A 24662-nucleotide genomic window follows, 5' to 3' on the forward strand; every position below is an offset into this window, starting at 1 on the left:
TATCTCGAAAACTAGAACCAATTCAGCAAAACCAATGCCAAATTCGGAATCAGCGACCTCAAATTACCCTAAATCCGTTGAAACATCGCTGGCACCTCAATTGTTGGGCAGTGTAATTATTAATTAATATTGAAATGTGTTTAAAAATTTTATCTTTACAAAATTTTTACTGGTATAAGTTATTTAAGTTTGAAAAGGTATATATATATTTCCTTTTTTGCTCATTTTAGTGTTGTTTGAAAACTTGTGTAAGTATCGTTGCAGTGAACTCTGATGGATAGCATAAATACCATTTTCCCCTTGCTTTTAAAGAAAACTTTGGATGCTGTGAGTATGGTGTTGGTGTTTTGTGTTTGTTTATGATTTTCAATCAGAGGCTGTTTTATTCATTGGAGTATTTTACTTTAATGCAACAAACCTTGTAGGACGAAGAAGCTTCAAACATAAACAAATGCATTCAAGTGACTTCCACCAAGTGGATTGGGCTTTCCCTTATGGGTCGAGTATTGTCCCAATGCCAACAAAGCCTCATTTTAAGCTATGGAATAGCTTGGATAAAAGCTACAGCTCAAATAGTAACCCTTGTATGTATTATATTTTAATTGGTATTAGTGTTTACAAAATGTATCCCCACTAACTGTTTCTGCTTATGTAAGGAAGTAACAGTCATTATGTAATACATTTTGCAGAAATATGAAGATGATGGCATTAGACAGTTAGCTGCTGAAAATTTCTCAACATTACTCCGATATTCATCACATATTCCAGAAATTGCAAGGGAATTGTCTTCCAGCACATTAAGTTCAATTATTCAAGATGTCTTGCAGTCAGACTTTTCTGTAAATATTTTACTTTTAAACTTATTTTTAGCAATTAATGTCGAAAAAAATTGAGTTTTGGGGTAATTTTTCTGCATTTATGTCAATAGCATTCATAAAATGCATGTACATATATATTCAGAAACAGAACAGCAGAATTAAACTTTTTATGCACTTGGCAGTTTCAATTCACCAACTAGAAGTTTAATTTCAAAGGATTTTTCTTATTTAAATGTGAACTTAACTTGGAAGTTATAATATAATAACCTAAAATATACTATATTCTAACTAATAAAATACAAACCTTAAAACAGTACATACAACCATTATTAATGACATTTAGTTATTTCCTTATCTCAAACAATGTATTCTGTAAGCACTTAGATGGTAAAACAGTTACTTTGCTTTGAAATTTGTATGCTTTTTGCTTATTTAATCAACCTAAGGAATTTTATTTTAGGATCCTTTACCTTGTCTAAGGTGCTTAAAAGCTGCTTTGAAATATTTTCCTGGATCCTGTGGAGCTCTTAAGGGAAAAGTAGCAAGCTTTTTGTCAGCACATATTACAAGCTTTAATATGAAAACTCAAAACCTTGCTATTCAGTACGTATCAAACCAATGCTTACATATTTGAAGATTAAAAATACAATTTTTTGTCAGCTTATACTATTATTTGATTTTAGATGCTGGTGTTACATTCCTGTGTTGGGGGGTGGTGGGACTGGCAGGAAAATTCATACCATGCAGTGGGAAACGCAGTGCAAAGAGACTATCGATTGCCTTATGTTTGTCATTGGCAAGCTGTTTGATCTTAATCAAAGGGAAGGTGCTGATTTATTTCAAACCTTGCAATTTCTTGGTTTGCTTGATCTCATAAAATGTGTTTTAGTGAAATTAGTAGAAGTATTTTGTTCAAAAAGGAATGCTATTTAATAGACCATGGGTGATGTGATGTTATTTATGGCAGATGTATTGGATCCATCATTAAATTCACTTTCAATAAATTTTCAAAATCTTCCAGAAAGTGAACCTGAATTGTCATTCGCTTTAATAAAAAGGTTAGTTCCTGGTAATAGATCAGATTACATAAGCTAAAATTTGTTTGAATGCCGTATTCTGAAAAGTTTTATTTTAGTCCTTAAATATTGATTTTATTGATAATAATTATCGCTATAACCGTTTATATCACTTTTTTTATCGTATTTATAGATTTATTGCATTATGTAAATGTTTGACAACACTCCTGGAAACAAGTTGCTTGCCAGTTTTTGTTAACGTGCCTGTTGATTTACTTTTGCAAACAATAGAAACCTGCTGTGATATTGTTCCTAAGGCATTGGTAGGTCAACATCAATTTGGTTATTACATATTTTGTAAAATTTAATTGAAGGTATGATTGAAAAGCAAATACTATCCCAATTTTCCAGAGTATATCATGACATGAAAATTTGTTTTGAATATATTTAAATTGAAATAGCAATAGAAATCTACCTATATTAGACTTTATCATAAATACAGTGAGACCTCGTTAATCCGAACAACCAGAATCCCCGCAATTCGACACAAAACTGCCGGAAACGGATTTCTTCCTATATATTTTACCCCTTTAATCCGGAAACCCCGCTGTCCGATTCCGACACAATTGTTTTAGAAGAAATGTGCTAAATCAATAGCGAAATCCGATAAACCGGATTATTAAGAGTAAAAGGGAAATGATTCAAGATTGTCCTAGATACAGTAAATAGTTGATGAAAACAATAGCCGATTATCTACGCATAATAATGTCATAATAAGCTCAGTACTTTGAATTGGAGTAAGGTGCATACTGCATTTTGAACACGGTGCTGCATTTGCAAGATTGATTGATTTTTCGCTTTTCGATAATCCGGATACCCCGCTAAACCGACATTTTATGACGAAACAAAGTGATCCCGATTAACGAGGTCTCACTGTATATTATATTATATAATATATATTATTATAACATCACTTTTAACTTAAAGATAGTCTGTTTTATTTTAAAGCTAAAAAAATACCAACTGCATTACTTAACCACATTTGGCAGGGTTTTACAAGTGAGAAGTTATTACGCTTGGGATATCTCAGCAATATTCATGAAAGCTGTTTACAACTGTTCAGTTCTTTAATCAAAAGGTTAGCACTAGCAAGTGCACTACTATAATACTGATGCTTGTTTTGAAATGAAATACAGTGGAACCTTATTGACTTGAAGTTAAAGTGGCTGATCAAATAACTTCGGGTTATCTAAAGTTGATTAAATTAGTTAATTAATCACAGTGACTGGTGAAGTTGGTTAGTGTTATCTCAAAATTCATACCAAGAGAAGCTGAGTTAATGAGCTTACACTGTATTGTATTCATCACTGCATATATTAGAGTCAATTATTTCTGATCAATACGTTGAATTTCTAGTTGTAGCCAGTATATTTGTCGGCATTCTACCTTGATCAATCACATTTTTGGAAATCTACTAAACTTATGGAGCAATACATCCCATACATTTAAACAATCAATACAAAGCATTGATGTTCGAGTTTCAGTTTATACTGTGATGTCAGATTGGATTCAGGTATGAGAAAACTACTAAACCACTACGTGTGCAATAACTGAAATAATATATATCAGTATTGGTATTTTCATTTAAATTGTTAGTGTTGTGGGACAAAAAGCAGGTTTCTATGTGGTCAGCCTTCTTTACCAGAATCTTTTTTGGATCATTTTGTCAAGGACATTTCAATTATTTCAAAAGATACTCAGGTATAATTTTAACATGAAAAAATGTGGAATTTTTTAATTATATGATACAGTATGTTTTTGCCGAATATACAATATAGCGTTAGTCATAGTTTTTCACATGACAATGTCATATTAGTTTCTTTAGTTAAACTGAGTTGAGTGAATGTGTTTTTGCAGTCATTTCTGAAGATATTTCAACTGAAGCATTGCTTATAGTTCAACTTCATGTATACGCCACATGAAAATTGTATTTAAGCTATTTATCATACTGCTGGTGCACAATGAATTCAGTATATAAAATTTAGATTGTTCCTTGAATCGAATTCAAAATGTTGTTGGTAAATATGATCCATTAGTGCTGTGGCAGCTATGCACAAAGCAGAGCTTTATTGGAATTCTGGCTTTCATAGTTTATGTCTGTAGTTATCATGGGAAACGTGGCTTGCAACATGGCTTGAAATGTAACATAAACTATTGTTTATGTTTACATTAGCCCCTATTATATGGACAATTTATTCACCAATCACTTTGATGCGTAGTTGCTAAGGATGCAAAAAAATGGTGGTCGGTTAAACCATCTTGATTCACTTTAATTCAACTTTAATCTTGTTCACTTAATCCCAGTCAACTCACCTAGGTTGAATAAAATTTTGTTAGCCTTTGTGGTTAATTGACCAGGGTTAAATAGTTATGACACCATAAAAAAATAAGGAAAAGTACAAGTAAAAATTAGTTTTCTAGGCTTCTGTATGCTGGTAGCACAGAACATAATACACCTGCTTTGTTGCTTTTACTAGTCGGTGGGCGTTGTTTCAAAGCAACAGGTTTCTGCCAAAGGAACAAGCAAAACTGAAAAGATTACCACAGATGGAATAAGCACTGTTAATGGAAATATGTTTAACTGGAAATCTGCAAGTCTTCTATGCTCACAGGCACTGAAAGGTTATCTGTCAGCTTGCTACGATATGACTTAAAATATAACACGCAATGCTTTAGGGTTTGAAATTAATAGTTCCTAAATTGAAGAGCTTTCTGGTTGATTGGAAAACTTATTTCAAATTTCTGTATGTATATATTAAATGTGTATGAATCATCGGAATTAGTGGCTCTTTACCAGGGTGATCCTAACTATACTTATTGTCTTTATAAAACATACTTATTTATGTGTTAACTGTTTTTTGTCTGATAGTGGCAAGGCTTTGTGTGTACACATTCGGGTTCAAATTACCACTTAATGTACACAAAACCTTTCAAGAGGTAGTAGTGTTTGCTTTATTGCAACTAATGGAGGATAGAGATACTGTTATGCCGTATTCAAAGTAAGCAAAAACTTTTCAGATTTTAGTTTTTTCAATTGATTTCACCCAAAAAGTGTCTGAAAAAACATTACGTATAAACTGTGAAGAGTTTTGATATTTTTGCAGATGTACAGTTTGTCGCAAGGAACTCTATCACCTGTTACTTGCACTCACACTCTCTTATCATCCACACTGGCCACCTCCAACACAATTTGCCGTGCTGGCGTTTGCACATGGATCTGCCCATGAGTGTTGCATGGAAATACGATCATTTTGCAAGGAGTCAAGTGTTATTGTTGCAAATATAATACGTCCACGTTTGCCGACCCTTCACAGGTTCTTAATACAAAGTGCATCAAAATGATTTGTACTTTAAAAGTGATTGTTATTTCAAATGATTGTTTTTGTTCTTGTCTTGAATAGCGATTTCAAATACTTATGTATGATCAACTAAATATCTTGCAGATGTTCCATTGATTACATAAATAATGTGAAGAAGGCAATGCAAAAGCATTATGGCAGCACAACGACAAATGGTATTGTGGAGAACAAAGATTTAACATCAACCAAAAACCAGAGTATCAACCTAGATCCCGATGTGGTTGACAGTCGTTCCAATGAAAGTTCCAACTTTGCTTTGCAAAGTTAGTTTGATTTTCAACATTAAGCTTGCTGTTCTTATGTATCTTCAAGTGCTTTTGAGCATAGAAAAGATTAGTATTATTATTTATAAGAAGACAATAATAAGATAATGTCAAGTTACTTACTCATCATAATTAGGTAGGCCTATTAACTGCCCATTACAAATTGAAAAGGCCATGGTTCTTTTTTAACAGCTATACCAATGCCGTATTTTCTACTGTAGTGCATGTTTATCACTTGATGCAGCCATATACATGACTAAAGCATAAAGGTGGCTCTCCTACACTGGTTATTTAGGACTAAAGTATTTACAGTATTGGATTCTAAACTTGTTGGTATTACACTGTCATTGTTATGTTCTTGGCCAGTGTGCTAATGACGCTTGCTACTGTTTAATTGTTCTCGTGACCAGGTTAAATTTAGGCAAGAGTACAAAAAACTTACGAAAGCAAATAAAAAGAACATCCATTTACAAACGAGTACGGATAAACCTCCATATAATATAATAGTATGATATATAATTATATGGCTACAGCTCAAAATGTTTTAACACTTTAATATAATAGATAACAATGAGGAATCTAAAGTGTCATCTGACCATGACATGTCAGAAAATGTCCCAGATGAGGAAGTTTATGAGAATTCAAATGACCTAGTTTCAGGTTATAATGAAACCGAAGGTTAGTTTAATTATTTGTTACAACAGTTTACCACTACATCAAGAACAGTGTACACGTAAAGAAAATGCATTGACATTAGTCAACGTGAAAATACACTGCAATGTTTTCCCTGACATGTAACCAATATATGTAATACTCCAATCTCAGCTGTGTTAATCTCATTTATTCCTATGTTTTTTAACTGAAGTTTGCAAAGAACTTAGTGATGAAGAAAATAAAGAAGCTGATCCTGTTGACAGAAGAGGTTTAAAGCGAAAAATTTCATCAATGGAAGTGATGCCAGGAGGAACAAGTACTTCCTCCACAGAGGATTTCAACCAAGACCACCAGAGTTCTCCACCAAGCATAGATATGGTAGACAGTCTTATATTTTTGTGCAGTACAAATGTAATGTGCATTTATAAATTTAAACTGTTTGTTTAAGAAATCTGCTGAAGATGTTGCAAAAATGTTCGATGACTTCGTTGATGCTGGACCAGATGATGTATAAGCACACTTTTGGTGAGTTTTGGGATAGTCTTAATGCTCCACTTTAACTTGTGTTTTTTTCAAACAATCTTGGTGGTGTCATACAGGAGAAACGGTTGCCTACATCTTTCAATCTTTTCAAAGTATCCAACTAGTCGTATCTTGCATATGGATGACTAGAAGTGAAACCTTTGATTGGTAATAAGCGCACAAAAACTCTTCTTAAATAGAGAAAAAAGCGAAAAGGAAATGGAAACCATCTGTCTGCAACTAGATGTTCATTGACACTTGTTGGATCCTAGATATGAATTCTGAATGGCATCTTGTAGAGACTTTTTTGATGAAAATTAATATGGACATTTTATATTTCTATCGTCTTGACCTTGGACAAATACTTTTGTGTTTGTTGGATTGCTATCTGGTATGAAATTCAACATGTCATTGTCACTTGATACCATATTTTTGCATATCTTATGCACAGTGTTCTGTATCCTATTTGCTTTAGATGTGATTGGTATGGAATACAAACGGTTTTGAATAACAAAACTAGAAATACTGATTTTTGACCAAATTCCAGGTCAAAGAAAGTTGTATACGAACCAAGTTGGGGCAACCAGGGTAGTATCGACTCTCGCACAAAGTTAATAATTTTTGGGCCATCATCGCCCAGCTTCGTTTTATTTATTTTATTTTTTGACGAAGTGGTGCTGATGCCAAAAAATAAAAGTGTATACTCTTATGCAGTAGTTGCGACGTGAAGAAGCGGGTCTTTGTTTCAGAAAACTCAAAGATTAATCCAGATCTACAAAGAGACGCAGTGTGTAAGGAAGGTATCGTCAACGCATACCGAAACCAAAATTGGACAATGCGGTATCAGCTTCCCGTAATTCATGCTTGATCAAGTGCAAGGTATGGACTTAGAATCTCTATCTGCGTACTGACTGGAGTCTCTGCACAATTTTAACTCGGCGATAATTCATCACCGCTCGAGTCCCGGTCACCGAGTTTTTCTTTGTACAAGTTATGATACACACATTTTTTTCTCATGTACTTACATAGAGTATTTCCCAAATTTTGAACTGTTTACCAACACTATTGAATAGGGACAAGTGTCGTTAAGATCTTGCCTTAACATCGAACAGCGTTTACATTTTTGCGAGGCCAAGGGCAATTCCTCGTCCGCCACCAAGTTGACTTAAGTCCTTCGTCGGGACTAAACGGGAATTTTGAGCATTTTACGCTTAATTGACCATGGTTTGCCTTTTTTTGGTATAAACCTCTCTTATACGCTTGACTACATAAGTACAAATCTAAATTCCCTTCGTGAAAAATCTCTGTATCGACCCAGGGCTACCCCTAACTACCAAAGGGAAATTACAAGAGGTCGAGGTAATGCCCGGGAGTTGGTTCCCAGTTACCATGCTGTATTTTCTAATTTCGGTTCAAAGCAATTCGGCCAGCATTGCTTTCTACAAGTGTAATCTGTAAAGCACAATCTTGTCTGAAGGGAAGGGCGCGCAGTCGCCTACCAATTCAACATGAAGAAGCCGACACGGTTTCTTAAGTTTAACGACGAGGTAGCAAGACACAGAAGCTTATCGAAAAAAAACGCAGATTGTATAAGGTAGATCGAATTATTTTTGCTTGCCAGAAAAAAAACAAGTAGTTTACTCAGCAGAGTAAAACAAAAGAGGTAACCAGACCTCTATACAAAAGATAATTAAGAATGCTTGACCTGACTGTAGCTACTATAGCTTCACGAGACAGAATTAGGGACAGCGGCCGAGAAAATGGTAGCCTACAAGCAAGAATGACAAAACAAACTACGGTAGCAATGATCTGGTGTGCCTCACAAAATGCTGCAGAAGGCAGACAGGCATTAATCGATTAACATTAAATCAAACAAGATTGTTTTTGGTTTGCACTGCAGCACAATTCCCAAATTAGTTATAGTTTTTACCAACTAAAGGTTATAAACCTACAATAATGGTTTAAGCCAATTTTTCCTCATGAAAATTATTGTATGAATGTAGCTTGGGAAAAGACGTGAAGGGTAAGTAAATTTTTGGTGAGATAATGTCCGTCTGTGATTTGCCATCAACTGATTTTAGTAGAATTTTGCAGATACCCATGAAGTTGTAATGGATATGTTATGTATATCCTGTAATTAAGGTTGTAGCGTGTTTTATGCCACAATAACTAGGATACTTGACACTACAAGGAGGTCAATCCCAGCTGTGACTTAATTAAACAAATGCCAGGGTGTCTTTTAATCGAATAACTTAATCGTATAATTCGTATCCAATTTACAACCACTTTCAGGCATGAAAATATATAGCCGATCGGAATTAACTTAAAAATTGCATGGCGTTTCGATAGGGTGACATCTCTATAACAAGCCAAATTTCATGCCCTATGCTATTTCTACGCTGCAGCATCAGGGTTTATTGCAGCTACATAGCTTACTTGCAAGTACAGCAAGCGCAGTTATCACATATGCATATGACATAGACTAAATTACGTTCGTAAAACTACGCGTCACTTTATTAGGGAGGTCACTGAACGTATTACGTTGACAAAAACTGCAAATCGGCTATCAAAAACTACATACGTCCAGTGTTTTTTCAAGGCGTTTTGAGGGACCGAAACGGTTCTTCTTTTGAATCTCTCCAACTGTCTCCCAAAAATTGCTTTTCTGCAACTACAGCAGAAAATTAGCAATTACCGTATATGCTGGCGTATAAGCTCACTTCTTGTTCTAATTAAATGTACGGTATTGGTGATTTGGTATTATGATCACGCGCATTTTTCCGTGACAACTAATTATTATGCACGTACGTCAAGCTTAACTTCTGTTCAGAGTTTTGGATACACAAGGAACATAAAATAATAAATCGATGACGTATCAGAACAGGCAATGCTATTAATTCTAGTTAATTCCACATACCCAGATAACATAACTGCGGTCTCTTAAAACTTCTTAGCGGTCGCCAAAGTCAAACCTTAAAAACGCTGCATACGTCAATGCTTCAAATGCACAATATCAGAAATCAATAATTTTCAAACACTTCCACTAAGTTAAAAAAGTGTGCAACAAATTGAGCCCAAAATTCACAAAGTTTCAGTAATAAAACAAACTAATCCACCCCTTAACAAACTCGCTTTTGAGAATAGAGGGTCTCTTCTTTTAAAAATTAATCATTAATTATATAAAAATTAATTAATGATTATATATGTAGCCTACATTAGTACCAACGACCAATATGACTATACTAGCTTTCAAATTGAGCAGTTCTTTGTAGTGTATATATTTCTAAATTTCATTTAATTCGACCGACGCTTTCAAGAATGATTTGATTTTTATATCTGAAGCTGTAGTCAGCATTAGGGTAAAGTCGTGCATGATGGGACACTTTTAGGATAATTTCTCTCACTTAAAAATGCGATATACGTCAAAAGTTACAAAAATCATCAAACTGGTACCAAGTTAAAGAGCAGCAAAATTATCGCACTGACCCGTCTGCGGCAATGTCCCATCATGGACGAGATCCCCTATATAAATAAAATATGTTTTCAAATCCAATTGTTGTAGCTATTGCTAATCGTGGTATTTTAAATACACGACGGTTATTGATAGTTACTCTACCCTTCAACGACTAATTTTTGCAACAAAATTACGCCTTGTTTTTGTTTGATGCCTTAGAAAAGTCCCTGACACTTTAATACTGTAAGTGCAGACTTACTTAACGAGCAAAGGCAGCTCCTAGCCAGCACAACAACCAGTCAAACAATCCTTTTATTTTTCGTTAAAAACGTGGTCGGGACGAAAAAATGAACTGGAGAAAGTGCCAAAGCCGAAAACACTTAAAACATGCTCAAAAATAATTAAGGTAATAATTGCTGTTAACAACTAGCAAAGCCACTAAACAAATAAATTAGGGTTAACATACTTTCATCACCCAAAAGAAGGAAACGTAATGCCACGCTTGCACAGTGGTCAGTGGCGTATTTAGGATTGCGTTGAGGAGAGACAAATATCTTTTAAAACAATACCTAAACCAACCACATTGCTAACCTCATCGAAAAGGCACAGAGCGCAAAATGTTTGAGTTTTTACACCTCGCAATGAATTGTATTTTCATGTTTAAACAACAGTAGCGGCAATTTATGGTGTACAATTTTGAAACGCCATCAACAACGATTTTAAAACGCCGTTTATCCGCTTGGTATATAATTTCCTAGATAAAAGCTGATAAGGAGTAGCAAGCAAGAAAATTTGATAAACGAAAAGTAATGAAGACTTAAAAACGCCTATAGCCAAAAAAATGATTCATAAGGAGGACCACGGCCCTCGCTAAATTCATCAATGTACTTGTAGCATTAATTGTCTGAAATACGTGACATGAATTTACTTTCTATGCAAACGAAATAACACTGGTATTGTAATCAAAAAAGGAACTTAGTTCTTGATCATTGTCGGTTGTATTCCTAAAGTCAGATTATTAGAATAAAATTTGGAATATCTCCGTAACAATACAAGGAACGTCCGAGTAACTTATTAATTTCCAAAAGTTCCAAGGGAACATGGTAGCCGAGCCAACCTTTTATTCTTCACTACTAGAAATACTGGAAACAAGCAACGATTTTCTGATTTTTGAAAATGATTTCGTTGAATTGCGATGATGATTGTAACTTCCAACACTGTAAAATATTCGATTTTTCATTTAACTGCTTGCGTTTCTTATAATCGCAGTGGTAATTTAAAAAAAATAAGATATTCGTTCTGCTCTTTGTTTCAAAACTAATAGATCAAACAAACATCATTCGTACTCTTGAAAAATTGTAACAAAGCAGTTGTGACAACAACATGCAACCTTTTTGATCATGCCACATGTTGGGACACTAAACCCATTGCCCTAACGTCAACAGAGGTTTACGCTTTCTGAATGCTTTTCAAGTTCGATATAAACCACAATATATCCAAAAAAACACAACATGCGTCTACATTTGTTAGCCAGGTGTTGCCAATTCGAATGACAAGTACAAAAATCTTATTGCCAAAAAGGAGGACGTTTTGGCATTTAGCGCGTCCTTCGAGGACAATTCATTTGTTATAAAAAAGAGGACAAATCCTCCAAAAGTGAGGACACATGGCAACCCTACATAATTAGTTAAACCTACAAAACATAAGTTAAAAAAGCCAATTTAAGCCGACGAGCAAGTGGTGTGTGTTCAAGCAACAGAGGGTTGAAAATTGTTTCAATACTGTACATCAGTGAATGAGAATAAAAAACCAACTTTCAATTGGGGAAAGTACCCCACATGAAACTCGAGCAGAATATGTCATACACAATGTACAATAGTGTACATTGTGTTGTATTTTTCTACAACAGTTGTAATAAAAAGATGAAGCCAAACCGCAAATAGTTAGTCATATTTTGTATAACGATATTTTCTAAGCTTGCTAAAAGTTATTTGAAATCTTTTTTCCGTAAAGAAAAGTGGATAAACAATCTCCAGATGGACAGTTCCAAATTCATCAACACGATATAAAAAGTTAAAGAAAACAAATTAAAAATATGTGTGTCCATTATAACTTGAAAAAATTAGCTGGGGCTCAGTGATGAAGAAAAATCGCAGAGTTTAAGTCGTTCAAAGACTTCATTCAGTCCTAGGATAAAGATATGGTAATGCAGTGATATAGGTCTAACTAAGCCTATGAGATGAATCAGAGTCACCACGCTATTATTCATACAGTAGAGTATCTTGTAATAAAAAGTAAGCTTAATCATTTTTCAAATTTTTGCAACTCTGCATCCTACGAAAACTTCTGTATTAGTTTAATTTTTTTATTTTGCTGCAAGATACCAGATTCTAAAGTTTACTGTTTTTGGGTGAAAAATCACCACGCAATCAAGCTGAAACAACATCCTTTATACACGCAATTAACTTTTATCCCTTGCGTTCTCAGCAAGCTTTCCAATCTGGTATCTGTATAACTTATATATATATATATAAATATTTTTGATATCAAGTGGTCATTTTATGATAATTTATCTGTGCAACTGCATTTCATTGTTATTTACAGTATGATTTTATACCTCTATTGATTAAACTTTTATAATGATGGTCATATAATAGGCTTACTATAATGTCATGAAATGTATTAATACCTGTAGCCTATTTGCCAAATGGTTACAAGAATATTTTGGTTTCAGAAGTCATCCTAAAATTTCATTGTAATGGCACCATTGTATTTAACATCTTGTATAACCTTGATTAGCACCCAGAGTCAAATCAAAAACTTAAATTTGCCTAATTTTGACACCAGTAGTTCACATAGTTTATGCCAACATCATTAAATAGTTTATTTCAAAAACCTGCTGACCTAAAAGTACCCTTTGGCGTAAAAATTGCAATCCATTTTCTGCTGTAGATTATCCGTGAAAAAGCCTTAAATTCCAGTCTGAATTAGCAACACATTTTGCCTTCTTTTCTTTCGTTTAGTGAATACTAGACGGCATGGGCATGAGTGAGCAATTGTGTGAGCAACGCTCAACAAATAATTCCAAAAAATACTGTAATTCCAATACGTCCTGGACTTAAGCGATTCAGCGACAACTAGTAATCTGCTTGCGCTGCCCTTAGAAATATGAAACTTGTTTTTTAAACCTTGTGATGACAGCTTAATTTTTTATTCAAGAACATGAGTGGAAGCGGCGCTCGTTTTTTCTTCGACAAGCGTGAGCGCTACTCTGAGCATGAACGCCTGGCACTGAGAAGCATTTTTACTAAAATATATGTAACATGCAAGTCTGTCAGTGTTAATGGTGCTAAAAATCAGTAATACTGATAATGATAATAATTAATAATATTGATCTTTGAAACCTTATTGGTTCGGCTTGGTTTGAAAAAGAATGTAATAGACATTTTTCTGTGTATTGTTACACACAGCTCAAGCTTTTTTCTACTAAGTTTTTATTGGAAAATAACCTTCACAATGATATCTGTCTCTGTTTCCAATGTTACATAAAATGATTTGAATGATTGAAGATTTTAAAATTTAAGAAACACTAATAAAGATTTGCATTTCAATAAGCCTACTATTAAACCAGTGTCTGATACTAAGAGCCTACTTGTTACCAATACTAGAGACATAAAACAGTGACAAGAATTTTTTGATTTAGCGGTATTTGCTGAGAATTTCCAATGTCTAAATTCTGATTACTGGCTTATGTCATGGTGAACAAGTATTTTTAAGTAGGCAGTAAAGAGCGACACATTGGCACCTCCAAGTTGTAATCCATTACAAAAAGATTTGTGCATCAATAACTCTGATTAGGTGGACTATTTACAGGCATTTCTTTTGATAGTTTGATGTTGTTTATAGCCTTAGCTGTATTCATCTGGTTTTAGCTTAATTCTATCATGTTGAAGTGATTTGGTTGAGGATTTGACACACGTTTCATAGCATTTATGAGCTAGATGGTAGGTCTAATTGTAAAGTTTGTTGGTAATTTTATGGTATGTTAGGAAAATTTTTATACTTGGACTGAAAAAAGGTTTTTCAAGACTTGAGCCTCGGTTATCGGGCAAGCCTTTGTGCAAGTTCCTGTTTGTCACAAAGATTTTCTAGTAAGTTCTTGATTTTTTGTGCGTTTGGAACTGTCCACCAGGACCACTGAACAGGAGCAAGTGCGGTTAATGTCTTGCCCAAGAGTATTACAATAGTGGCTCCCCTGGGTATCAAACACATGTTGCATTATTTTGAGTCCGATGCTCGAATTACTCTGCTAGTGAGCTAACAAAAGTGTGTTTATGTTGTGAAAATAGAATGAAGAAATGATACATCATTGTAGGGCTTTCTGTTGAGAGTTATGACTCAGACGCAGAGCATTACATTATTAAGGCAGAATGAATACAAGAGCATGGAATATTTTGTATTGTTTTGTTTCATGCGTTGGTTCTGCTCTTCAACATTTTAAATTCAAACTATACCATATATCAGCTTAGGTCTTAGGCTGGCAGAAGTAGCCTTTCAACTAATGACATTACTCAAATTGATTCATAAATTTTCTAATGACTAAGAAGCAGTTTGAGGAACTAATGCGAGTAACGGTGTAATCAAAAGCAGAATAGCAAAAACAGTATGCGGTGGTATATTGGTATATATTGTGTTAGCATAAGAGCTGTGGATTTCTTAATGTGTATTTATAGTACTTCCATGCTTCCTGTTTATGACAATATACATATATGTCAATTTCTTTCTTCCGTTAGATAGTTATGTTAAATAGTTAGTCAAATAGTAACAAACATCTTCAATACAATACCCTTTTAGTGCTGTGTCTAAAACGGGAACTGGTAGGGCTTAGTCAACAATAAAGAGATTCATTTTTGTATAAATGTTTTTTAAGAAACAGTATGAATTTTTGACAAGTGCAAAATATGTACATACAACTCTTGGGTTTTGCTTACACATTTGCGGTTAGCTTTATTTGTCCACACCAAGCGAAAATGGTTACATTAAATGTACTCTGGCTGAGGTGGTCCTTGCCTGCGGCTGGCAAGTTACAACCAAAGAGATGTGGCCAGCTCACACCTCAAAGGTTGTAAGTAACTGTAACTTTATCAAGTGCTCTGTGAAGTTTATGAAGTGCTTCATTAGTGCTCTTTTTTACAACCTGTTTGTATTCCATAAAAACTGGATCAAACTGTTACCTAGCACAGATGAAAAATAAAAGCAACATTCTTTGCAGAATTAAAAAAAAATGCCAGGGCCAAGATAGGGCAGCACTGCTCCATGTCAGCCCTAGTTTAGGCAGTATGTATTTATTTCAGTAAACTGCAACAGAAACGTTTAGGTTCTACTTAAGAAAGAAAACATTCTTTTAAGATTATGTCATGCGAAGTGTTTTTCATAAAAGCAGTATTGGTATTTTACAGCTGCTAGATATTTCTTTTCAGAGATAGAGTGGTTAAAAGAATTGATTTTATCCTAATGTCAAAATATCTCCACTGCATAATCGCAATGGAATGACAATGGATTAGCTTTGCCAATAGCAGTCTTTCTGAGTTGTCTGAGATAATTTGAAAAACATATTTGTTGTGATCTGTGTTGAAATCTACCATTGGCAGCATATGTGCATATTTTACATTTCTTGCTTGTCACTAGTTTTCTTGAAAATGTTTTAAAGCAAAAATATAAAGACAGGAAAAACAGGAGTGTTGTCAATGGTAGATCATAATAGTATCGAAACTGGTATGGCACATATTTCGATACCATTGTCGTCTGACGTCATTTCCTGCTTAAATTTTTAGTTACTCCAGTAACAAGGAAGCACAACTGTTAGTTTTACTTTTCAAAAAAAGCATGCCTGCCTCAACAGCTCACTTTCTGCAAGAGATAGGAAAGCAGTAAAGGGCAACAGGCATTTTGCATGTCTTAAGTTTCACATACAGTGCAGGTAGTATTATTTTTGTGGCATATGTAAAAATGCAGTTAGACCAGCTTTTAAAAAAATGCTGAGAAATATGATGCTTTAGATTCTCATTAATGAATGGTTTTAAAACAATGGACAATAGTAGGAAGGTATGTCATGCACAGGACTACTAATCACTTATTTGCATGTCAATTAATCACTTAGTCTGTTAGTGTGCTGGTTAGTGATATACTAAGGTACCTCTGCTAGGCATCATTATGGGGATTAATTAATAACTATTGAAATTTTAGAATATATTTCCTACTTTAATTTTCTTTATTATTAAAAGTAATTGAGCCATCATTAGTACTTCTCACTATGTCATATTAATTACCTTTAAACCACCCATAATACATGTATATTATAACTGTTGTTTATGTGTTATGATTAGCATTACAGTGCACATATGAAATTATAAGTTATTTTTTCTTGTTTTTGAAATGACCTGGAAGCTTTTATGTTATTTGCAGCTTTTATTTTGAAAATGTCTGGTAAACGGTTTCCGCAGAATTTCGGTAATTATCGTGAAAAACCTACTGTACCTTCCCATTTCAATTATAATTCATCAACTGTTCAAGGACATGGAAATTCATTTTCACGTAATTTTGTTTTAAATATTTTTGGCTATTTTTATAACACACCATATTTAAAACAATGTAGTTTATTAACAATGATAAAAACTTAACATGAAACTAAATGAAGCGCAAAAAAATAGGGTTTAAAGACAATTTAGTAAAAGCAAGTTGCCTTTACCATACTTTTCAGAATTTTCAAATGCTGGTAATTATCCAATGCATCGACCTATGAAAGCTCCTCCTCCTAAAACTTATCAGCAACCAGTTGAAGATTTCTCTGATGACGATGAGTGGTTGTCTGATGATTCAGATGATCAGGTGCTAACTATGTTTACTACTTTATATCGTTGTGTACAAAGTTATTGGAGCACTTGAACATGAACTATTGTTATTTACACCTGAGAAAGAACTTTAAAATTGTAAAGACTGTGACAATGATTTTTTATTTACCGGGCTGCATTTGCTTTTGTTACAAATTTAATCCATGCTCATTTTAGTGCAGTGCTTCCTCGATTATTCGTACTTCAATTAACTGGCATTCGATTATCCGGTCAAAGTGGCTTTATGATGTAACAATACAGTAAAATAAATGAACTGTGAAGGCTTTTGCAGCTATAACTATGTAGAGTGTCTGATATAGCCTATTCTCATTACTGTTACTGTACTTGCAATTCATTGTTAGATACTGAATCCTATACTAGATCTTAAAATTTTGAGATGGCTTCTTAATCGAAAGGTAGCGTAAGACATAATGAATTGTTTTATCTCTTAGATGTAAAAACTCTATTATCTGTTTCTTTTTTGCTTATCCGCTCTAAACTTGATAATCGAGGAAGCACTGTACTTTTCACACTTCTCCAGTCAGATTATGATGTACATAACAGGCAAAAAACATTGCAAACATTGCAAAAAATGTATTAATTGGCATAAATAGTATATACAAAAAATTAACAACAAATTTTCTTGCAGAAAACATGCAAACTACTTTAACTACTTTCAAAAATTGGCCATTTTGTTGATAGCAATGGTGTCTTTATTAGCATCAAGTTTATTTTGTAAATGAATTGAAGTACTGAAAAAAAAATTGAAGTGAACTTCTTGTAATAAATTATATCTTAGTATTTGGGGCTATTGTGACAAGACTTTCTTACCTCTGACAAGACTTTAGGCCAAGTATGTCCAAATGAAATGCTTACAGGGCCAAAACTGGCATCACTTATTGTCTAAACAAGTTGTCATTATTCTGTACAAATATACATGTATACATAACAATGAAAACTTTCAGCTAGGCCACAGGCAGCTTGCAGTTTGTGGGTTAGGCATAGCTGGTTTAATGAGAGCTGTGCAAAAGCAGCTGCAGGTGTTTGGTTTCAAAATTAATAACCTCTTTTACGATTCTAATGAAAATTATCACATTTGAATTTAAATTTTTCATTTTATTGCATTTTACAGACCTACATGAACGACAACATACTAAGGAGACCTAATCGTCATCAACATGGTAAGTGATTTAAACTTGGTTAATGGTGGTTATATCGAAAACTTGCATTACCTACAAGGCCAGTTAACAGTGGAGCAATAATGTTATTGTTTGATGAGGTGTGCAATAGTGTGATTGCTTCTTGAATTCATTTTTTATTCTCGCAATGTGGCCTTGTATTAATTTAATTTGCAGTTATGAATTGGATAACCAGTTAAAAAGAATTATAGAAAACAAACAATTGTTTTTTTTAATTGATTTCAATTTTCAACCAGACTAAACGTTAATATTTTTCATTGATTGATGAAAATGTAGTGCAATATAAATTTTTGTCAGGAGTCAAACTACATTCAATGTACGTAGTTTCACTTTGCTACAAAAAAAACTATGGTCATTCTTTGCACGCTTCCTGTATGCTTTGTATCAATCTTATAACTGACATCATCTCTTTCTACTTCCTTGTACTAACGTTTTTGGCATATGTTGCTGTTTGCTTCAGAACATTAAAATAGCGCATGCGGAAAGATCAATATTGGCTGTTATCCCTAGTTAAATAATCGCTTGTCGTCTATAGCCATGAGACCATTGTAGGTACTCTAGCATAGGAATGAGTATGTTGCCAGTTAGCATTCTTCCAGGAATGTCTCAATTTAAGAATGAAAGTGGTCATAATTAAAGCAAACTAGTAAAGTCACTGAAGTAGTAAAGTGTATGAATTGGGCAGCAAGTAAGCCATACTTAGGAGACATTTAGCATACCTGGTAATCTTTATAGAGTTTAAAATTTTGAAACGTCAAACTTGTGCATTGTAGATAGATTAGCTTTTTATTAACATATTTTGGAAACAATTTTAAGTTAATTTAGGATTTGGTATATTTTCTATTGATAACAGAAACCTACCTACTGAGGAGTGGTTCTGAACACAAATCAGTTTGTTTGAAATCATTAAAGTGATATTATGAGAAGAGTAGGTTCAAAATATTACAAACCATCAGCAGTTTTGGTGGAAATACTTGGAGAATGAAAAGTACTAAACTAAACAGATAAAGGAAGCAATTAATTTTTTAAAACAAAATAATTTAGTTGAACAGTGGTATTCAACCGGCGGTCTGTGAAGTATTTTTAGAGGTCAACAAAAGTGATTTTTCCTCTAATAAGCAGTGCAGTTGCCAGTTGATATTTATACATAGATATCTGGTTCTTAAATTCCATTTTTAAGCATACAGCGGGTACTTTCTTGCATGACATCACAATCTCATTTGTACATGTCTGAATTGCCATTCAATTTGCAACATACTTTTGACAATGAACACCTACATAATTGTTAAAAAGTTTTTCAAAAATCTGTTTTTAGTTTATTCAGTTAGTCGTGGCCCTTGCCTTTTGCATTGTGTTAGATGTTTTTTTTCGCTTTGCCAAAAACTGGCAAATTTTTCTTAAGTTTAGAAACAGTAGGGGGTTGCGTGAATTTGTTGGTGGCACCGAAAAGGGTCTACTGAGAAAAAAAGTGGAGAATCACTGATTTAGTCAACAGAACTTAAATTATGAAACAGAATGTACTGATGTAAACAGTTCTAAAACATTGGCAGCATAGTAGTGTTGGTATGTTTATTGGGCCAAAATTAAAATGGATGATGGAGAGTTATACTTGCAAATGGATGGATTTAAAGAAAGTCCACAATACAATTATCAACACGAGTCACAAAGTTGGGGTAATGGAAATGCATCCCAGTTAAGCTCAGCCAACCATAATCATGACTTACAAAAGCAGAGTTCCCCTTCAAAACATCCTACCCGTTTACGTCCGAACTATGCACAATGCATGCCACGAAATATGAGAGAGCAAGGTGAATAGATCAATAGAAGAAAGTACTCTAAATGCATTACAGTCCTTTCTGAACACCATGACTGAATTGAAAATGAATTGCATGTATTATTGAAACTGTATTTTTGTTTCAGGTCACTGGCCAGAATCACAAAGTTCCCACCAACCACCCATTCCACCGAGATCACCTTCGTGTATGTAACAATTGACTAAAAGTTTGTTATAATTATACAGTGATAAACTTAAGATTAAAGTGTAATTCTTTGTTTGTTAACTTTATGTGCATTTAGTTGGTAGTGACAGAGCTGTTGTAGAAAGAATAACAATACCAAATTATCTATCAACAGCAGCAATGGCCAATGACAATACCTACTTGCCAATCGACAACACTAGTGGGTTTTTTACAAATATGTAAATGCTGTTTACCTTAACACAAGCGAATTTTAAGTTTACCATTCCAATATGCAGGAAATGGAGAGATTGGCAGAGGTATCATTCAAACACAACATCCAACTCCTTTTTCATTTCCATCCAGACCACCATTTACGGTAAGATTTGTTAACATGTGAGTCACCCTAAATAGATTTCATTCAAGGAAAAAAACTGAAGGAAGTTTAGAGAAAAATAATGTTAATTACTTTTTATGGCGTATGTGTGCACAGCCCAATCGCCCTGATCGTGCACCAGCTCCCCTACCAAATCAGGCTCGGTTTCAACCACCACCACCACGGCCATTACAAGAAGACGAGGAAGATGTCTATGAACCTCCTGTTGTTGATCCAAAGCGGTAATGTTTAGCAGTTTAAAAGATCATGCCATGCATTGGCAGAGATTTTTTCTATAGAATTACAGCGACCAAGACTTGATGTTTATTATCTTGGTTTACTATTAGTACAGGCGTAATAAAATATTATTTTGGTTTTGCAGTGCATATCAACCCACTCAAAGACCAAGTAAGACTGGATTTTTTAGCGCCTACCCTGCAGTATATGCAGCTGTTGTCAGTTTTTAAAAGCACCTTTGTTAATCTTCACTTTTTTCTGACTTTATCTGCTGTAGCAATGATTGATATGTACTTTTTAATTCATAGTAGTCAATACAAATATAGTATGAACCTAATAACATTTATTTTTTCACATTCTGTGCAGCCATCCGTTTAAATGTGGTGTTTTTCAAACAGTTGTCCCTTCTCCGCAACCTTCACCAAGTTCCAGCTTAAAGTCTTCTAGTAAACCTCCGCCAATGCGTAGAAGCTTTGAAAAGGGCAATTTTAGCCGTGATGGCAGCCTAAATAGCATAGGTAATAATGTCTTTCTAATTTTAAAAAGCAGTACTTTGCCACAACCACAAAACATCCTTGTGAGACCCTGTTCCATGCTTTTAGGAAGTTCTGGTTCCAGTGATACTGGAGATAACTCATCAGCAAGAGTCCCGATAGTTATTACACCACGTCCACGTCCACAACCAAAGCTGAACAACTCTGCAGACATGTTCAGGATGGATCGTGTGTAAGCTATCTATTAATTATCAATTTTATTGATTTGATTCTTGTTTTGATAACATGTCGAACGTCTCTTTGCCAAGATATTTCTTACTGATGACAATTTTATTGCAGGACTATTTCTGACAAAAAAATGCCTCCAATAAAGCCACCCACGTCCGCACCCGTAACTGGTGGGTAAATCGTTTTCTTGGACTGCATGGATTTTTTGTGGTTCTTTTACGTTTTGCTAACACAAAATCGTGATTTTGTGATTTCTATTAACGCTTGCCATTCCAATAATTTGCCTTGTACGTTGCATGTATGTTACCTGTCAGATTCGCCTCCAGCAATGTTGCCAAGGCCCGTTGCTGAGAATCCGAATCGAATTCCACCAGTTTCCTTTAGCAAGCTGGGCCCAGATACGAGGCGTTTGTCAGCAGGAAACTGCACACCTTCAAGGACTTCGTTGCAGAGTAATTTAGCCAACGTTATGAAAAACAGTTTTGCTGAAGTTCCGTTGCGAAGAGCTTCAGATACGGACAATCGACCCAAACCTCCACCTAAGCTGCCTGTTACATCTCCTAGCGGGGAGAAAGAGTTCCCCCGCAGTGCACCGCCTATTACTGGTTTGCATAATTGATTTATTTGCACGATTTTAAATTTTTTTTCAATGCTTTTCTGTATATATGGTGAAATTAGACATAAAGCGTTTGCAAAGTTGTAAAATGTATACTATACAACTTGTTGAAATTAGTTTGGGTGTTGTGTTGTCCATAAATTTCGCCATAATTCAACCTGACGTTGGAATTATGAGGCCTTTTTTGCTTGTTTTTTGATTAATCGTAGATTGTGTTTCAGTTTGACTTATGTTATAGACATGTGTTTTGGTATTAGGTACAAACAAGCCATGTTTTATTGTGTACTAAAGACACCGATGTTTGAAATTTATTTGCTACCTGTCGTTCAAGAAAATCCTTTATTGTCGATCCTTATCTTAACGATCGATGAAATGTTTATTGTGTGTAGGACGACCATCGCAAATATTAAGACAAGTGGAAGATCAATCTTGGTTTCAGAACATTCCAAGAGATCAAGCTCAAGGACTGTTAAAACTTCAACCGGTAGGAAATAATGTCATCAGCGATTCTATCGCTTTCCGATTATAGCAGACTTATTGAAATTTTTACCGTTGTTCTCTTATCTGACATACAGGAAGGATGCTTCATTGTTCGTCCTGGTCGTAGTACTCCATACTCATTGACCGTACTTGCACGCAATAAGTTATTTAATCTCCGCGTAAGACAAAGAAAGGACGGTCAATATGCGCTAGGCAACGAAAAGGTATGTCTAATTCTACATTTTATCTGGTTGTTCTTCTGGACGACAAGACATGATTTTTATTTGCTTTGAAAACTTTTTAACCAGTTCAATTGTTTATTTTAAAGCCGCATGAGCTTAGCTTCCCATCGGTTATTGAATTGGTGGAACATCACATGCAATCTCCTTTAGTGCTAGCCGAAGGGGAAGGATCAGTAAAACTTGTTTGCATATGAACTCGTCTAGCTTCTGTTTGTTTTAACGTTGTGCTAGCGTGAAAATATCGACCTGTTTTTAAATGGTAAATTTTACTTCCGGAAGAAACAGCAGAAAGTGCCTGTAAATATGTTTTACTCCAATAAAATGTTGTTATTGGGTACAGTCAGCAGGCACATAAATGTTTTAGTTTTTTTAAAATGCTTCATGTCAACTTAGTTGTCTTTTAACATTTAACAGTTGATTATTTAAAAGTTTTTTGACATTGATCAATGCTGGTTTTTAAGTTGCGTGACAACAGGGCATCGTATCGTATCAACAGCTTTATTATACTGTTTGTGCATCGTGTTTTTACCAGTCCATTTCCGGTATCCTGCTTGTTTTAAAATGAATAGTTTTAATCTGAGACTAGCGATGAAATAAACTTCTTCTCAACTGATTTATTGTAAATCACTGTATGCGTGAATATTCGATTACTTTGCAATATTTTTATGCTTGATTATACAAAATTGCCCGTCGTAATGCCTGCCAGACAATTCTTGACAATCTTGATTTTTGGGACGTTTGAGAGTTTCGTTTCTCTAATACGTGTCGCTGTAAACGTGCAAAAAGTTTTTTTTGTGCCATGTAATAGCCATAATGCAGACGAAGGACTTATGTTTGGTAAGCTTTGTGAGTTGGCGAGAAGGCGGAAGTCTACATGACGTGCAGTACTTTCACCGTGTGTGGTCCGTGTATTTATTGTTTATGTCAATAAGGATAAGGGGAAATCGTCGTGCACCTGGTGTGCAAAACAACGCTCTTTACGATATTTTTTTTCAGTGAAGCCCTTTGGCTTTCTTTTTGTTCTTGTATCATTTTATACATGTATAATTGTACATTCTTTTTCGATTTTGTTTCATTATGTGTTTGTTTTCAGTAACTTGTTGCTGGTATTTTTGCCCTGCAGTATTTTTTCTTCAAATTTAGAAGTGTTGTGCAATCGTTGAGTTCCAGTAATAAACATGTATTGAATTTCTACTACTTTTCAAACGAAAACAGTAACTTGCAGTAGATGGCGATAACACAAGTTCCCTATTGTTCCGTGTGAAAAAGATGATCTCAGAAACAGATGCGTATGTATATGGTATATCTTTAGCGTTATTTCGCTTTGAGACATATCAATGACGAAGCGTGTAATTAGCAATAATTACATTGCTCACTGCGGTAATGACGTGTTAGTTAATTTGTGCAACATTTATCTATATTTAGTTTCAATACTTTGACGTCATATGTTCAGTTGCGTGGTAGCATTATGATGGAGATCTTCCTGATAAATTTTAACTTCAAAGCTTTTTTTCTGCGCCGCGGTAATATGACTGAGTATGGCTAAAGTGGTAATTAATTGATGATCATTTTCGTTTATAAAAAATTAAAGTGTATCCTAAACTAACTTTAATTAATACCGCAGTTTATTAACTTCATTGGTAAGCCAGGTGAATGAGCCTGTACTAACACGATTTACACGAACGATGCACTGCAGGTAGATATGGGTGGTGTTGTCAGTGAACATAGCTTTAGCGTTGTGTGTTTTAAAACCGAGTTATGCAAAGTGTAAACCGTTCCGGGTTGCATTGAAAATCCAT

The 24662-nt window shown here is 34.5% G+C and overlaps 2 protein-coding genes across 7 annotated transcripts; both read left to right on the top strand.

The window, feature by feature from the left end:
- The first annotated feature begins 224 nt into the window (after positions 1 to 224).
- LOC143460999 (proline-, glutamic acid- and leucine-rich protein 1-like) lies at positions 225 to 6695 on the top strand. The gene is made up of 17 exons (XM_076958722.1): positions 225 to 327; positions 426 to 584; positions 690 to 839; positions 1279 to 1421; positions 1502 to 1644; positions 1786 to 1876; positions 2028 to 2157; positions 2884 to 2972; positions 3251 to 3407; positions 3491 to 3595; positions 4372 to 4516; positions 4764 to 4893; positions 4999 to 5208; positions 5338 to 5516; positions 6081 to 6194; positions 6382 to 6548; positions 6619 to 6695. The coding sequence occupies exons 1-17, from the start codon at positions 274 to 276 to the stop codon at positions 6682 to 6684; spliced, it is 2232 nt and encodes a 743-aa protein (XP_076814837.1). The 5' UTR covers positions 225 to 273; the 3' UTR covers positions 6685 to 6695.
- Positions 6696 to 7537: 842 nt separating this feature from the next.
- On the top strand, positions 7538 to 24057 carry LOC143461000 (B-cell linker protein-like). 6 transcript variants are annotated; one of them, XM_076958723.1, is made up of 16 exons: positions 7538 to 7571; positions 16612 to 16740; positions 16907 to 17034; positions 18169 to 18217; positions 20156 to 20215; positions 20369 to 20413; positions 20490 to 20569; positions 20684 to 20808; positions 20949 to 20974; positions 21202 to 21321; positions 21406 to 21529; positions 21637 to 21695; positions 21840 to 22130; positions 22531 to 22625; positions 22717 to 22845; positions 22950 to 24057. In XM_076958723.1, exons 1-16 carry the CDS (start codon positions 7553 to 7555, stop codon positions 23055 to 23057), a joined length of 1587 nt encoding a protein of 528 aa, XP_076814838.1. In that variant the 5' UTR covers positions 7538 to 7552; the 3' UTR covers positions 23058 to 24057. The 6 variants fall into 6 exon arrangements, with proteins under 6 accessions (XP_076814838.1, XP_076814839.1, XP_076814844.1 ...); XM_076958724.1 differs by having other exon boundaries at positions 20372 to 20413; XM_076958725.1 differs by lacking the exon at positions 7538 to 7571 and adding an exon at positions 15703 to 16251.
- Positions 24058 to 24662: the final 605 nt, after the last annotated feature.

This window comes from Clavelina lepadiformis, chromosome 5 (genome assembly GCF_947623445.1).
Source record: "Clavelina lepadiformis chromosome 5, kaClaLepa1.1, whole genome shotgun sequence".
NCBI classification, from domain to species: domain Eukaryota; kingdom Metazoa; phylum Chordata; class Ascidiacea; order Aplousobranchia; family Clavelinidae; genus Clavelina; species Clavelina lepadiformis.